This window comes from Ustilaginoidea virens, chromosome 3 (genome assembly GCF_000687475.1).
Source record: "Ustilaginoidea virens chromosome 3, complete sequence".
Lineage (NCBI taxonomy): Eukaryota > Fungi > Ascomycota > Sordariomycetes > Hypocreales > Clavicipitaceae > Ustilaginoidea > Ustilaginoidea virens.
In genome coordinates, this window is record NC_057318.1 from 1,338,669 (window position 1) to 1,352,944 (window position 14,276).

The window sequence follows — 14,276 nt, forward strand, 5'->3', positions numbered from 1 at the left end:
AATTTACGAAATACGCCCAGCCTGCCGTGAAGTCGGCGTCCGAGGCACACAACAACCGCCACAACCGCGCCATACATACATTTATTTATCCCCACGGGCAAAATGCAGCATTGCAGCTGCTGTCAAGACTCTTTCGTCCGTCGCGTCAACAGCGTTGAGGATTTGCCTGATTCACTCGTCGTTCACTTCGTCGTTCACTTCGTCGCGGTGCTGCACTTGCACTGTGCGGTTGACCCACCAGTCCAAAGTCAATGTTTGCTTCACAGACTTGCTCGGTTGGATTGGCAGGCAGCAGCCCTTGGCATCCCACAACTCTCGTTTCTTCCATCGGCATGTTTCTGCAGCGATGAATCAATGATCAATGGCATCATTGCTTGATTCCACCACCCTCCAGCGGTATCGCGAGACAACGTCGCCCTTGCACACGGCCGAGCCCAACACGACGACGACGACGACGCCGCCGTCGCTGCGGACCCCAACCGTCAGCAAAACACCAGACCAGATCCAAACCTCGTCCGCCACGTCATCTTTTTCTTGGCTAACAAACCAGGCGCAGCCGAGCAATCAATCCTAATCCCAATCGCGATCCCAGCACCAGCAACAGCACCAGCACCACCGTCCCAAGTTCGGCCCCCGTTTCATCGTCCCTCTTCGTCACTGTTGCGCAGCCATGGCGGCCGGCGACGCCCCGCCAAACGTGCCAGTCCCCTGGGGCAAGCTTCTGCAATGGGTTCAAGAGCAGCTGGTCGTTGAAAAGGAGACGGACCAACCCGCTGCCCTGACGCGCCTGCAGCTCGAGGCCATATCCCATCTCGTCTCGTTCAACGAGGAGCCCGAGGTGGGCAACCAGGACTACGTCAGCCTTTTGATTCGTAAGTTTTGTCATTGCGTCACCCGCGTTCACCTTTACACCGCTGGGTCCGTTGCTGCGTCCGTTGCTGCGTCCGTTGCTTGCTCCTCTTACCCTCGAAAGCTGGCTGCTCCCTAACGCGTCGTCGCAAAAGAAAAGGTACAGATCCTGCGCCTGTCGAACCCCGTGTTCGCCGACGAACTACCAGTCAGCCTGCCCGTCGACGGCCACTTCCAGTTCCGCTGGCGATGCGTGTGCACCTTGGCACCCTACGGCGTGTTTCCTCGTGACGGATTCGGCTTCGCGGCGGGGCAGCAAGCGCCGCTGTTCCAGTCCAAAAAGGTATAGTTGCAACGCTTGAACCTGGGGGCCGAATGTCGAGCCGAGGAGAAGAATGGTTCTTGTTTTGTGTGTGTGTGTGTGTGTGCGCGTGTGTGCAAGTATTCTTCTCATCTTTTCGTGCGCCTCCCTCCCTCTCTCTCTCTCTCTGACGTTGGTCTAGACCGCGAAGCAATTTGCCGCCAAGCATGCCCTCGCTTATCTGTCCGACGCTCTGCAAACCCTCACGCCGAACCTGAAAAAGAGACCACTGCAGTCTTCACAGGCCGAATCTCCGGAGCCGTCGCCGGCCGGCCAGGCGCAGCAGAAAAAGCTCTCCCTCTCGCCCGGACCGCCGTCGACCGGCGGGAAGCAGTCGATTTTCGAGCAGGTGTCTATCGTCGTAAGCCGGCTGGGCATAGATAACCCCGCCTACAGGATAGAGCCGGATCCAACCGGGAGCGGCCTCTTCTGCGGCCGTCCCGTCTTCCAGAACGGGGGGCGGATACCGTCCCAAGTCGGCGTGGTGAGCGGGATAGCGTCCGAGACACTGGCCAAGCAGCGCATAGCGGAGCTCGTCCTTGCCTGGGGGGAGGAAGAGTTCCAAAAGAGGCAGCGGCTCCTCTTCAAAACCCTCTGGGGACCCGCGACTGCAAAAAACATGGACAAGGATAAGGACAAGGCTGCTGTCGTGGACGCGGCTCAAGGTGTCCCAGGGTCGGGCGAGGCCGCAAAGTAGACAGACAAAAAGTAGAGTAGAGATTCGTATCTAGCACACCCTTGCCCGCCTCAGCGCAATGGTTCACGCATGACCAAGGGGCTGGGAACACTAGGGCAAAGGGGAACTGACGCCGACGGCCTCTGTAAACGAAAATACGTATACTCTTGGATCGGTGCGTGTGCGTCTATCCCTTCTAGAGCCAACCAAATGTCGCAAGTAGACAAAAAAAAAAAAGGACTTTGCCAATGCAAAGCCATCAATCATGAATCAAACAACGCCCCCCGTCCCCCCCCTCCCCCCCCTTTCCTCTCCTCCTCCCCTTCCCCCTCCTCTTCCCCTTCCCCTTCCTCTCACTCTTCCCCTTGCACCTCTCTTCCCGGCCGGCACCACCATCTTCAACCCGACCGGCAAATCCGCCCTCTTCTCGCCATCCTCCCACAAGACACCCACGCCGGCTTTCCTCCCCGTAACCTTCTTGAAGAAGCGCGTGCTCAGGAGCCCCTCGCTTCCCCCATCCGTCAGGATCACCCCGTTTTCGCTCCTCCACCACGCCGCCCCCTCCTCCAGACTCGCCTGTATATCAATCTCGACGAGGATCTCGGCGTCCCCCCGCATGCCGCTCACGGCGCCTTCCTCGAGCGTCTTCTCCGAGCAGTGGATGTGGCCCCTGGTCATGGGCTTCAGCCCTCCCGACCGGACAATGTCGTCCCAAAACGCAAAGTAGGTGCCGTGCAGGACCCGGGCTGGGAAATCAGCGTCCCCCAGCGCAATGGAGCGGAACAGCGACGCCGGGTCGACCTGGAGGGAGTGCCCTTGGTTGGCGCGGATGAGGTAGCTCGCGGGGGAGGCCGGGTCTCCCTGGGCGATGGGCTTGAGAGCGAACCGCTTCTTGGCGTTGGTCTCGACGATGGCCTCGACTTCCTCGACGGACACGCCGAGGGCTTTCAGCGGGCCCCATTGGAGCTTTTGACGCGCTTGTCAGCAGCCGGGCTGGTTTGTCTGGACTCTGGACTCTGGACTCTGGAAACCCCTTCCGCGTGCAAAATCGCGCAAAACTCACCACTTTGTCCAGGGGCGCGAATCCCTCCTTGTCGAGGTTGATGCCCGCATTCTCGGCCTGGTGCCGCAGCAGCCTGGACAGGGCCTTGGAAATATCCACGTCCCGCCCTTGGCTCTTCCTTTGGCGGGGCCCTCTTTGTGCGTCGTGAGTCGATCCCTGAGCCTTGATTTCCATGACAAAATCTCTCGAGTCCGCATTCCAGAAAGAATGAAACAAAGTTAACTCTGGGGAGCAGCCAAAAAGTTCTGAGGATGAGTAGCTTGACGTCGGGAAAAGTGGGTCGGCGAGCTTAGCCTTCCGACGAGCGCGACAAAGCCTCGCTCCAATTTCGATCGGGATGGCAGGCACGACTCACGGGACCGCGCCGTAGATTCCCGATGCGACTCATCGGCAGGACCCAACCGCAGCAACCCCAGGGCGGTGACGAAAACTACACCGAATCCAATCACGAGGGGGTGGTTTTTCCGGGCCGGCCATCGGAAAGACACGGCTCAGCCGGCGCGGCAAGCTATGTATGACACTTCACGGCCCCAGAACCCGGGCGAGGTCAGGACACCCAACCCAGCATGGCTTGTAGATGGATTACTTTTGGGGGCTTGGTGCCCCTCGTGTTGGATTTGCCAACGCTGTTCCTCCGTGCTTTGGAAGCCTCACGCGAGGGAACAAGACGCTCTGGCTTCGCAGACAAACCATCGACCCCCGACATGTACGTGGCGATGCGAACAAAAATCCTATTACACTGAATACGTATTGTATTGTACACGAAAAGAGAAACATGGGGGCCAAAAAAGGACAGGAAAAAGAAAGTGAAGAAGAAGAAAAAGAAGAGAAGAAAAGACGGGGTGGGGGAAACCAGCAATCCTCCAGTACAGAAACGCAAGCACAAAGTCATCAAAGCCTCTCCCCGTGAAAATGCATTTCGTCACGTCGTTTGATGCAGTGCCGCCCAGAGCGCTTCTCATGTCTAGCCTTGTGGGAGGGGGCCGGAGTAAGTAGTAAAATCAAGTATGTGCTTTTGGTGTGTCTGAAGCGAAATCGGAATGTACAGAGAGCCTCGCCGGCGGGCGGGAGGTGCGAGAAAGGCGGAGAAGAAAAGCAGAACCCGAGTTGGCCATTGACAAGAGGCCAGAAGGGGACGGTGTCTCAGTATCCCGATCTTCGGCACTTGTCAAGCCGGGAACAAGGGCGCGGTAGGCAGCGGCTTTTGGGCTCCTCACTGCAAAAGCATGTACACCAAAAAGAAAAGGACCCCGTGGGCAGGGAAAGCAACAAAGAGAAGCAGTGGGGAAAAAAAGAGGAGGAGGAGAAGAAGAAGAAGAAGAAAGGATGCATCATCTGTAGGTCCCAGTGGCGGCACCGGTATTGTTTAGACCCTGGTTGTCGCGGCTTCGCCGTGCGCTCAGGCTGCTAGCTCGAGCATGCACCATCCCTTTGCTCAGTGGAGGACCTTGTCTTTGCAGCGACGAACCTCCCGCGCCCTCGTCCATGTCTGCGTCTCCCGTCGGTCGATCCGCATATCTCCTGGGCGATGCCGCGCTGGATGCCGACGGGCCTGCCAGCCGTGAGGAATGCAGGTTGGTGGAGAGAAATCGCCGCCGGGGAAGGGCCGATGGAGCTGGCGACGACGTGCCCTCGTGTGCTCCTGACACGAGCTCCCGTCCTTGACCCCTAACCATGTTCACGTCGGTTCCGGCTCGAGAGGGCGGACGGAACCTCGCCCCCTCGCCATCCTCGCCCACGGTGCCGCGCCGGTGCCTGAAAAAAAGTGAGCTTTGACGCCCATCCTCGGGCTCCTCGGTTCCTGCGCGTCGCGATCGCAACACGGTGGGTGTGCGACCCAGGTCAGGTTCCTCGGCGGCGGCCCGTCGTGTGCGAGCAATCAAGAGAGAGGATCGTCTTGTCGGGTTCCCTTCAACGGGCGTGGTCGGAGCTGAGCCGGCCGTCCTCGGCACGCTTGTTCCGCCGAGCATCAGGCTGCGCCGCTCCTCAAACTTGGACAGTACCCTGGGGCTGCTGCTGCTGCTGCTGGATTTCGGCAATCCCTGCTCCGCCACACTTGGTCGTCTTGGAGCAGGTAGGCCGCTCCACGACTTCAGTACCGTTGGCGTCGCCGGTCCGTCATGCTGCGCCATCACCGGAAGGGTCGATGGCGCGTTCGATTGAGCCAGGCCGTCTCCCAGCGCAACGCATAGCTCCGTCAGACTCCGGCAGACCGAGTCGGCCTTTCTTCGCAGTTGTCGATCCGTGAGTGTTCCAGGGGCCCCAATCGTGCTTGCGGCCCCGGACATGGGGCCGGGTTGACCAGGGGCACCCATCATGGAGGACAGCGCCATGGCGTCGTTTGCTGCCGATTCCAGCGCTTGGTGAACCTCTGGACTCAGGAACGGCTTGGACTTGAACAAGGCCGCGTGAAGAAGGGGATGGGCTTCCTTTTGGCAGGCTGTGGTGCTCGAGACCTCGGTGGCTTGTCCCGCAGCCTGCCGCTTCGGTGACAGAGACATGGTGGTGACTGTCGTGGTGGCCGTTGCGGGTCTGTCGTCTGACAGCCTCGACACCGCAGCTCCCGAGGTGGACGGCAGTTTCCCAGTCAGTTCGAGACGGTGAATACGCGACTTCAAGTCATCCAACTCATCCCAGACGGTCGATGGCGCCGTGGTGGACGCGGTGGATTCTGTGCCCTCCATCCCGTGTCCCACCTCAGCCGCCACCCTGCTCTGGTAGTCGACAGTCTTGACGAGCGGGGACGACCCGTAATTCCTGCCATGGTTCAAGCCCGTAGCCTTGTACCCAACGGTTCGGCCGCCGATGGTGGTGAGGGTGTTGTTGCTTTCGGTTATTGACGCACGCCTGCGCGCGTAAACGCTGCCGTCCTGACTCGAGTCAATACCCACCACGGAACGCGCAGAAAGCGGAGAGGGGCGCAAATTGACGAGGCCAGATCGTATCCGGGAAATCTCTTCGCCGGGATGTGCAGAAGCTGCGCCCTCTCTTGTGAAGCCGCGAAACGTCGTGGTGGTCCTGGAGAGTTCGCTTCCTTGGTCGTCTTCCAGGTACTTGGGACGCGGCCTGTCTTGCTGATCAGAAAGTCGGCGCCTGACCCTCGGGGGTGAGCTTGGATGATAGGCGGCAACCGTGGTGGACAGAGGGCGGCGATGAGAGGTTCGTCTTAGTCCGGACTGGTAGCAAGTTCAGCTGTCAGCTGACGACGACCGGTTCCTGCAATGCTTATGCGTACGTGTCCAAACTTACAACTGATGATGCATCATCGTCGTTACTAGCTCCCCTCAGACCATGGACTGGTTCTTCTCTTGCAATTCTCATAAACACATCGCCAGTCTCATCTTGCCGGTCGAGATCGGTATGGTGAAGGGGAGCGTCGTCGTGCCTATATCGGCTCTCGGAATGGGACGAGAATTGTGTCGCAATGGTTTCACCTAGCTCATATGGCCGAGGAGTGAAGTTCATTTCCTTTGTTTCCTTTGTGAGGCTCCTGCGAGAGCCTGACGACCGCAGGGACCTTATTGGCGGGACTCGAACCGGTGTTGAGCTGGTCAGGTGGAGGAGGCTATGTCGGTTCCTTATGAATGTATAGGAGATTGGCGGGCGATGAGGCGTCGAATACCGACTTTCATCTGGAGAAACAGACTGGGACAGTCGTATGGGCAGTAGAAGCGCCCGTCGACGCTGTGAAGCGCCCTCCGACAGGTTGTCAGGACTGGCGTAGGGTTGAGGGCTGCTTTGAGCGACAGCCTGACAACGCTGCGAGCTGGGAGCGGGTGGCGAGCCAGCACAGGCAGGGGCAGAGGCGGAGGCAGAGATGCCGATCGAATCGAACTGATCAAAGCTCCGAGAGATCAGGTGGTTGGAGGCGGCAGTATCGAGGACGCCGACAGGCCCGGATTCGGGGCAAGAGACAGTACGATTCCTGAGGCAGTAGTCTTGGGGAGACGGCGGAGAAAAAGTCGCGCAGTGGGTGGGTAAATGATATGATGGTGCTCGAGAGCGCAGGCTTGCCGGCAGGGAAGAAGAGTCGGGCGACGACGCAGAAAGCGAGGAAAGCTCGCGATCAGGGGAGCGACGAGCTGCGTCTGCGTCGTGCTCTTTGGCAACGTCAACAGCCTCCGAGTCTGCGATGGCGACGGTGCTGGAGGTGCTGGCGATTCTGGCGGTGGCACGAGCGTTTGCGATGCTGTCGGGACCCGGCGGGGCACCCTGTTGCCGTTGTTGTTGTTGTTGTTGTTGTTGTTGTTGTTGCTGCTGTTGTTGGTCGGGCAGAGGATTGGGCAAAGCCAAGGTTGGAGAGGGGATGCGTTGAGGTGGGCGCTGCGGGCGAGGGTGCTCTGGGGGCTGCTCTGGAGGCTGCTCTGTAGGCTGCTGAGGCTGCTGAGGCTGCTGAGGCTGCTGAGGGCTCTGGCGCTGAGAGAGCCGCCGCGGGTGCTGCACCTGGCCGTGGTCGTGGCCGTGGCCGTGGCCGGGACGCTCTTGCTGGCGCGGGCCAGGGCCTGGATAAGACGGGGCCGGTGACGCTGAGGACGGGGATGCGGCCCTCAAGTGCGCAGGATATTCCTTGGTTTGAGGGCTGACGGGGTCGATGGGCTTGACGGGATTGACGGAATGGACGGGGTGGACGGGATGGATGGAATGGATGGGATGGATGGGATGGATGGGATGGATGGAATGGATGGAATGGACGATGGGATGGGTGATGGGATGGATGGGATTGACCTTGCTCCCACAGCCCGCTAAGCCGGTGCTGGTGCTGGTGCTGGTGCTGGTGCTGCTACACGTATCCTTGTTGCAACGGGTCAGCCAGGGGGCGAGGCGGCGTGTCGTAGCGCCAGTTTCAGAGGAGGCAGCGCCAGGACTAGCGGCGGCTGGCGGCTCTCCCGGGCTGCTGGACCCACCGTGCCACCGGCGCGCCAGAGCTGTGGCAGCCGCGTCCAACTGGCCTGGGCTTGGTCCAGCTCTGCCAAGGGAAGGGGAGCCAGACCAAGAGCCAGACCAAGAGCCAGAACAAGAACCAGAACCAGAACCAGAACCAGAGCCAGAGCCAGAGCCAGAGCCAGAACCAGACCCGATGCCGCCGCAAGCCTTTGCGTTTGCCGTGTGCTGCCGACCGAGACTGAGGACAACTGATTCCGTCATGTCGTTGTCGGTCGAGGCTGCATGCTGATCTTGCAGGGCGTGCAGACGGTGCCGTGCCAGACGCGATCAAACTGAAATATCCAGCGAGGTGCTGTCAATTGTTTGCAAGGGGGCTTGAGGTCCAAGAACGAGAGCGAGTGCGAGTGCGAGTGCGAGTGCAATCGCAATTGCAATTGCAATTTGCAGCAGACAACATTGAAGTTTAATAACCTGAAGCAAGCGTGGCGGCTAGAGGCACAGCCCCCAAGTCCTTTTTTTGACCTTTTCGTGCCTTGTCCCCCTTCCTTCGCGTTCCTTGGCTTTTGCAATCGCAATCGTGGCCGTCGGACGGGGACGTTTGAACGAGCACCGGGCCCACCGACGCGAGTCACGCACGGCTCGACGACCCGGAGAAACCGTCGTCGACCTCTTTCTTTCTTACCCCTCGTTCCTTTTGTTGAAAGCTTGGTTCGATGGAAGAAGCCGTGGGCTATGCATGTATGTATGTGTGTGCTCGTGATACAGATATTCAGATCAAAGGGTTGCTGCGGCAAGTCGTCTCCAGAGAGCAAGGGTCCTCAGGGCCTGAAAGAAGAAGAGGAGGAGGAGGAGGAGGAGGAGGAGGAGGAGGAAGAGGAAGAAAGAAGGAATCGAAGGACGAAAGAAAAGGCGCGGGCCGCACAGGTGGGCGACTTGGAAACCTCGTCCAAAGACCTTGGCGGAAATGGATTCGGCCGCCCAGTTCAATAAAGCAGAAGGGCACGGCGCCCGTTGAAACAAGATAAATGTAAGGACCAACAACCTTGACGCTTCCCAAACCCGAACCCGATAACCCCTTGCTGGGGAGTCAAAGGCGATTTTTATCTGACATTCAATGATTCACCGCTGATGCAAACAGACTAAACATGCATCGTTCCCCCCTCGTGGAGGCTCTGGAGAGACATGGAGAGTAGAAGCTACAGCTCCAAGCGTGGCTTATTCAAGCCAAGCCATCACCATCAGGAACGCTAGCGTGATGCATTTCCAGAAATCCCGGGGTTAAACTCCAGCGTCTCGACAAGGAACGACGTGGAGAGGCCGAGAGGCCACCCCGCAAACCACTCAACGTATACATGGGGTTCCTGTCGCTATCGCTATCCCCCCTTGGGAATATTTGCTAGGGTGAAGGGGGATCCCAGGGGAAAATTCGTCGACGGAACTCGAGTTGCTGGTATATAACAAACAGGTAATGGTAGCGGCACGAGATAAGGGGGGTTTGACGGGGTCAAGTAATTGGAGCAACGACCAATAGCAAACGGCCAGCTATCCCAGCCACGCTCCTATGGCTGATTAGCGCAAACGAAGCTTTTTTTTTCCCCTGTTAGTCGGCGGCCTAGAAAGAAAAGATCTGGCTGGATTGGGTTCGACGCTTCGAGCGATTTGTGGATCGCATCCGCAAGTCGATGTCGCGTTTCGATGATGCTGAAGCAAATGGCGAGAGGGGAGCATCAGCGGCCTCAGCTGCCCCGGTGGGGAAAAGGGACAGGCATCTCCGTGCGTGAAGGCTGATGAGCTGATGACAATGTCGCAGTGTCCAAGTTGCATCAACACAAACGATGACCTCGAGCTGCCGCCTTCAGCGAGTACCAGGCAGGCAAGTTGCAGCCAGACGGCAGCCAGGCGGCAGCCAGGCGGCAGCCAGGTGCAGCCACAGCCAGGTTGCAGGCGTCTGGTTCCCGGCAAGTGGTGAAGAGCTTGGACCGGCACGGCTGGCGCCAGCTGCTCGTGCGCCCCGGCGGGCAGTCTGGGCTCTGCAACGCTAACCCGAACATCTGGGTTACACCAGACGCTCCGCATCAGCGTTACCTTGACGCTAGTGGATTAGTAGAAAAGCCGTACTCCGTGCCCTGTGTCGCGGTTGCCTACGGAGCGGAGCACCTCCATCCGTATTGAAAACCACATGCAGACTTCCATATCCGTTCGTGCAAGCTGGTCTTATCAGCCGCCACAGACACTTCCAGATGCGCCTCGCAATGTCGAACCAACTAACCCTGATCCTCAGCAGGTTCACGTCGTCGGCATCACCCGGCGCAACAACACAGAGACATGCTCCCCGGCGCGGTCGGCCACCTGACGATCCACATGGCACAGGGGACCCGTTTTAAGCTTTGGCCCATCTGCGACTAGCCAGGGGGCAAACCCAAACCCGCATTGCTGCTCCCTTGTTCCATCCATCCATCCATGATCCGGTGCTTCATCGCGGTCGATCAGATCAGGTGAAGCCGAGCACAACGGCTTGCTCCCGGGATTCGGTGCCGAGAAAACTAGAAAGCATGCTCCGAGCCCCTTTTATTGAAAATGGCATTGCTCAGGGTGAAGAAGCGGTTCCAAGTAGAATGCGGGACACCTGGCAGTCACGTCGTCATGAGAATAAAAAAACAAGGACGATTCTTTGCACAATCATCGACAGCCATGATGCAAGCTTCTCCGTCCGGTCTTGTTGAAACACTTGGATTGGGATACATATCCTGGGCACCAACGTACGTTCCAGTAGTGGCAGGCGCGCACTCTGTCGAGGAAACTTTGGGCAAAAATGGTTTTAGATCCGTCATCCAGTCATCGGTGGCTTTCTCCCCAAGGCAGCGGGAAGAAAGCTGCAATAGTGCTCAACCTTGGAATGAGATCCATGTTGTCACGTACGACAACGGTGGAACTTGATGTTGGTTGCCAAGGCGGGCAATCCCAGGATGCGTGTGCCTTCAGGCTGACATCGAGAGCCATTACCTCTCAAGTCCCAAAGGAATAGTTGCATGCTCCCGAGTCGGTCATGAAACCGCCTGTCCAGGCCACCATCCGTTAACACAGTTACACCGGAGCGTCTTGACACTTGGCTGGCATGACGGCGTCCTCTTTTCGGACCCCATGGCATCAATTCCTTGGGTATTTCTCAAAATGATTAATTATAATATCTAAACCTGCTAAAGATTCAAGAATAACAAATCTAATAGAAAGAGACGGCCTATTGTTTACACTGTCCAGAAAGGTTCGGCAAGATGTTTCAAACTTCAGTCATTTAGATATTCATGCAGCCAGCGAGGGCCTCGCCGATGACGCGCAAATGCGAACTAGGGTACTACGACCGAGCCTCGCCTGGCGAGTAAAGCAGCGCGGCAGACGGTCATGCAGCTCATGCTCCCGTCCCCCGTGGCGCGAATGTATGCTTTGCCGGTCCTGTCACCCGTGTCTGGGCATTTCAACCCTCGTGTCGCTGTATACAACAACTGCCGCCATTGCATAATCGCCCGTCACAGGACAGGGCCGATTCAAGATTTCAACTTGTCGTCATTTCTCCTTGATCCAGTCCGTCACCATGGTCGTGGAAGTTACCGTGCGGCTGTCTGTTTCAAACTTTGGCAAATCTGTCGGTTTAGACTCCCGAGTTTAACGTACTGACGTACGGGTACGGAAGTTCCGCGCGGCTCCTACACTTTGGAGGGAACAAGGCGAGGCAGGATTGTTCATCCTGGGGGAGCAAACGCAGAGATGGAAGGGTTGCACAACCAGGGGGTTCCCGGGTAAACAACGAGGACGTTGGCTGGCTGCCCTGCAGCAAAAGGATGTTGATTGGCACACGTCTTGCCGCTGACGACATCAAGGCGGTCCTGAGTCCCTCCTGCTGAACTCCTGGTACGTTCAAATCCACCAGCGATTGGTCAAATGAACCGCGGGCGTTGATCAGAGTTGAATCAAACAATTGCCCTGGTCGTGCTGACCAAATCCATCGACTGAGCGAGTCACTGATTTAACTACGGAGGAGTAGCAGGGGCAGCGACAGATGGCGTGTCCCAGCCGGTATCCATCAAGTCTAAGAACAGCATTCCTAGCCGATCACCTTTGGATGGAGTCTATGCATGACAAAGGGCGCCTCAGACCAGTCGCAGGCCGCGGCCCTCTGGTCTGGTTTGGTCGGGTTGGGCATGTCACCATGAAATGCCTGATGTACTGCGCAGCCGAGGAGAAAAAAAATACCCCCAAAAAAAAGAAGATATCTGGCGATTTCAAGCTCACTGCCAGCGCCAACTTATGGCACGCCAACGCGCATGTTGGAAACAGTGGCGGACGGGAAGATGATCTCCAGGATGCGGGTTGGCGCGCCTTGGCCCCCATGGTACTGCAGAGTCCATCAAGCGGCAGGTCAAGTTTGCTCGAGCCGTGGGGTCGCAGATGGGAAGCATGGGATGCTGCAGTGCCAAGCAGTCGCGACCAGTCGCGCGCACAATTCGCGTTGAGGAAGCCGACCCACCTACACATCCCAGTTACGTATCGGCGCTGGCGACACATGACATTCTTGGTCGCCACTGACGGAGTACGGAGTGCGGCGTAGAGACATGATGAGACCTCGTGGCATTGCCTGGCCGTCACCCAAGTAAGGGACCGCACGTGACGCAAGCTCTCACGGAAAGCATACTGAACTTTGAAGTATCATCAAGCCGTCGCAGTAACTGTCAGTACATGGCACAACAAGTGCGTGACCAAACTCGTGCTCCGTACACGAGAACTGAGTACGGAGCACGGAGTACGGAGTATAAAAAGCGCCGAACACCTATGCCACAGAGCAGAGCAGCCTCTGCTGCCTAGCCCCGGCTGGACTGCGCAAGGTACTAGGTAGGTACCTAAGGTAGGTAGGTACCTACCTAAGGTAAACAACCCGCTAGGATTGGATTGCTGCGTAAAGCTGGCACGTACTTCGGAGTACCGCTTGCTATCAGCTGAGTGTGCTCCGTACTCGGGTAAATGCCTTATACCATTTTCCTCTGCAACGCTTCAACAGCAATTTGATGCTTCCCTGGTCCGCTGGCCTGCCGCGCACTTGCAATATAGGTAGGCAGAAAATGTAGAAAAAATACCTAGCTTCAATCAACAGCAGCAACCTTCAACTCCTTCTCCAACTGCAAATTCGGCTGGCGATGTGTGATTGGCCAGCAGTTGCCGCGGGGCTCCTAGCATGAGGCTATATTTAGGACTGCGGGCCTCCAGTCATAGCCCGGCAGAGCCCAACAGCCAAGGGAGCTGTGTCAGATGCCTGCAGGGGGTGCCGGGGGGTTTCGTGGGGCCGCCTGTAATCCTGCCAACCGCGGTGAGTTTCAACACGCTGGAAGCAGCAGCGAGGAGGGGTTTAAGCCCAGGCGCCTTTTTCTTTTCTTTTCTTTTTTTTTTCCCCCTCTTTCCTTCCTTGGAAGCGTTTTGGGGCGGGGGAGGGGGAGGGGATCAACTGGGCTGTTGGCAACTTTGGCCGTTGCTTTCCTTATTCCTTGTCTGCATCCGGACAAACAAGGGAGAGGAAAAAGACAACGATTTTCAGGGCTGGAAATCACAAGCGCTGCAGATCCAAGCCTCAGCCTTGCAGAGAGTGATTTGCCGCGTCGGTACGGAGAGGTAGTCGCGGTAGGAGGTACTGCTTACAAGGTACTGTTTGGTACCTGGCATTTTAAGAGGTACCTTCAGGTACTCCGTACGGCCGCAAAGGGCAAGCAAGCAAGTACTGGCCGGGGGCCGGTCCGACAAGTCAACTTTTCAGTTGGGCGGGGCCACCAGCGGTTTCTAAAATGGGAATCCCAAACTGCCCCAAGTTCACCGAGTCCCAAAGTGCGACTCGCCACTGCTGCCTCCCTCAGTCCCGCGATAATTTTTTTTTTTTTTCTTGTGCAGCACGGAGTACTCCGTACAGTACCGTCCGTCCCCCTTTCCCACCCCCCGCTGTTGCGAGGGTCCTCTACAACCCCCCCATGTCACATCGCCATCATAACCTTTGAGCATGACCAGCAACTTGAGTCCTCTGCACTTTCGCTGGCATATCTTTCTCTCCATGGGGCAAATCCAACTTGGAATGCAAACTTGCTGCGCGCAACGTCCGTCCACCTGTCTTGCTAGCGACCACATCCATGTAACCATGCCCCAGATGCCAGGGCCGGCTGCCTCCTGCCAGCTGCTTCCTGCCAGCTGCCAGCTTGTCAACCCCCTCCCTGTCTCCTTCCTGCCTTCTCCTCGCTCGTCACTCGTCGCTCCTGGTTCCGCCACCGCCACCCCAGCCCCATCCTCGTCGTCTCCCTCCCTGTCTTCACACCAATTCTTGCCATCTTCCTCGCTTCCACCTGTTTTGCTTCCCGTTCTGCTTTCCTTTACTCCGGGCCATGCTCCTGCAACTTTGACTTACGCTTGATCTG

General features: G+C 57.7%; 4 protein-coding genes across 4 annotated transcripts; 2 read left to right on the top strand and 2 right to left on the bottom strand.

Annotated features, from left to right (window-relative positions):
- Positions 1 to 670: 670 nt before the first annotated feature.
- On the top strand, positions 671 to 1,907 carry UV8b_03670 (uncharacterized protein; the record flags this gene model as incomplete). Its single annotated transcript, XM_043141168.1, has 3 exons — positions 671 to 872; positions 1,005 to 1,192; positions 1,353 to 1,907. The coding sequence occupies 3 exons, from the start codon at positions 671 to 673 to the stop codon at positions 1,905 to 1,907; spliced, it is 945 nt and encodes a 314-aa protein (XP_042997102.1).
- Positions 1,908 to 2,156: 249 nt separating this feature from the next.
- Positions 2,157 to 3,123, bottom strand: UV8b_03671 (uncharacterized protein; the record flags this gene model as incomplete). The annotated part of the gene is made up of 2 exons (XM_043141169.1): positions 2,157 to 2,852; positions 2,950 to 3,123. 2 exons carry the CDS (start codon positions 3,121 to 3,123, stop codon positions 2,157 to 2,159), a joined length of 870 nt encoding a protein of 289 aa, XP_042997103.1.
- Positions 3,124 to 4,280: 1,157 nt separating this feature from the next.
- On the bottom strand, positions 4,281 to 8,094 carry UV8b_03672 (uncharacterized protein; the record flags this gene model as incomplete). The annotated part of the gene is made up of 2 exons (XM_043141170.1): positions 4,281 to 6,125; positions 6,199 to 8,094. 2 exons carry the CDS (start codon positions 8,092 to 8,094, stop codon positions 4,281 to 4,283), a joined length of 3,741 nt encoding a protein of 1,246 aa, XP_042997104.1.
- Positions 8,095 to 12,037: 3,943 nt separating this feature from the next.
- On the top strand, positions 12,038 to 12,414 carry UV8b_03673 (uncharacterized protein; the record flags this gene model as incomplete). The annotated part of the gene is made up of 2 exons (XM_043141171.1): positions 12,038 to 12,220; positions 12,310 to 12,414. The coding sequence occupies 2 exons, from the start codon at positions 12,038 to 12,040 to the stop codon at positions 12,412 to 12,414; spliced, it is 288 nt and encodes a 95-aa protein (XP_042997105.1).
- Positions 12,415 to 14,276: the final 1,862 nt, after the last annotated feature.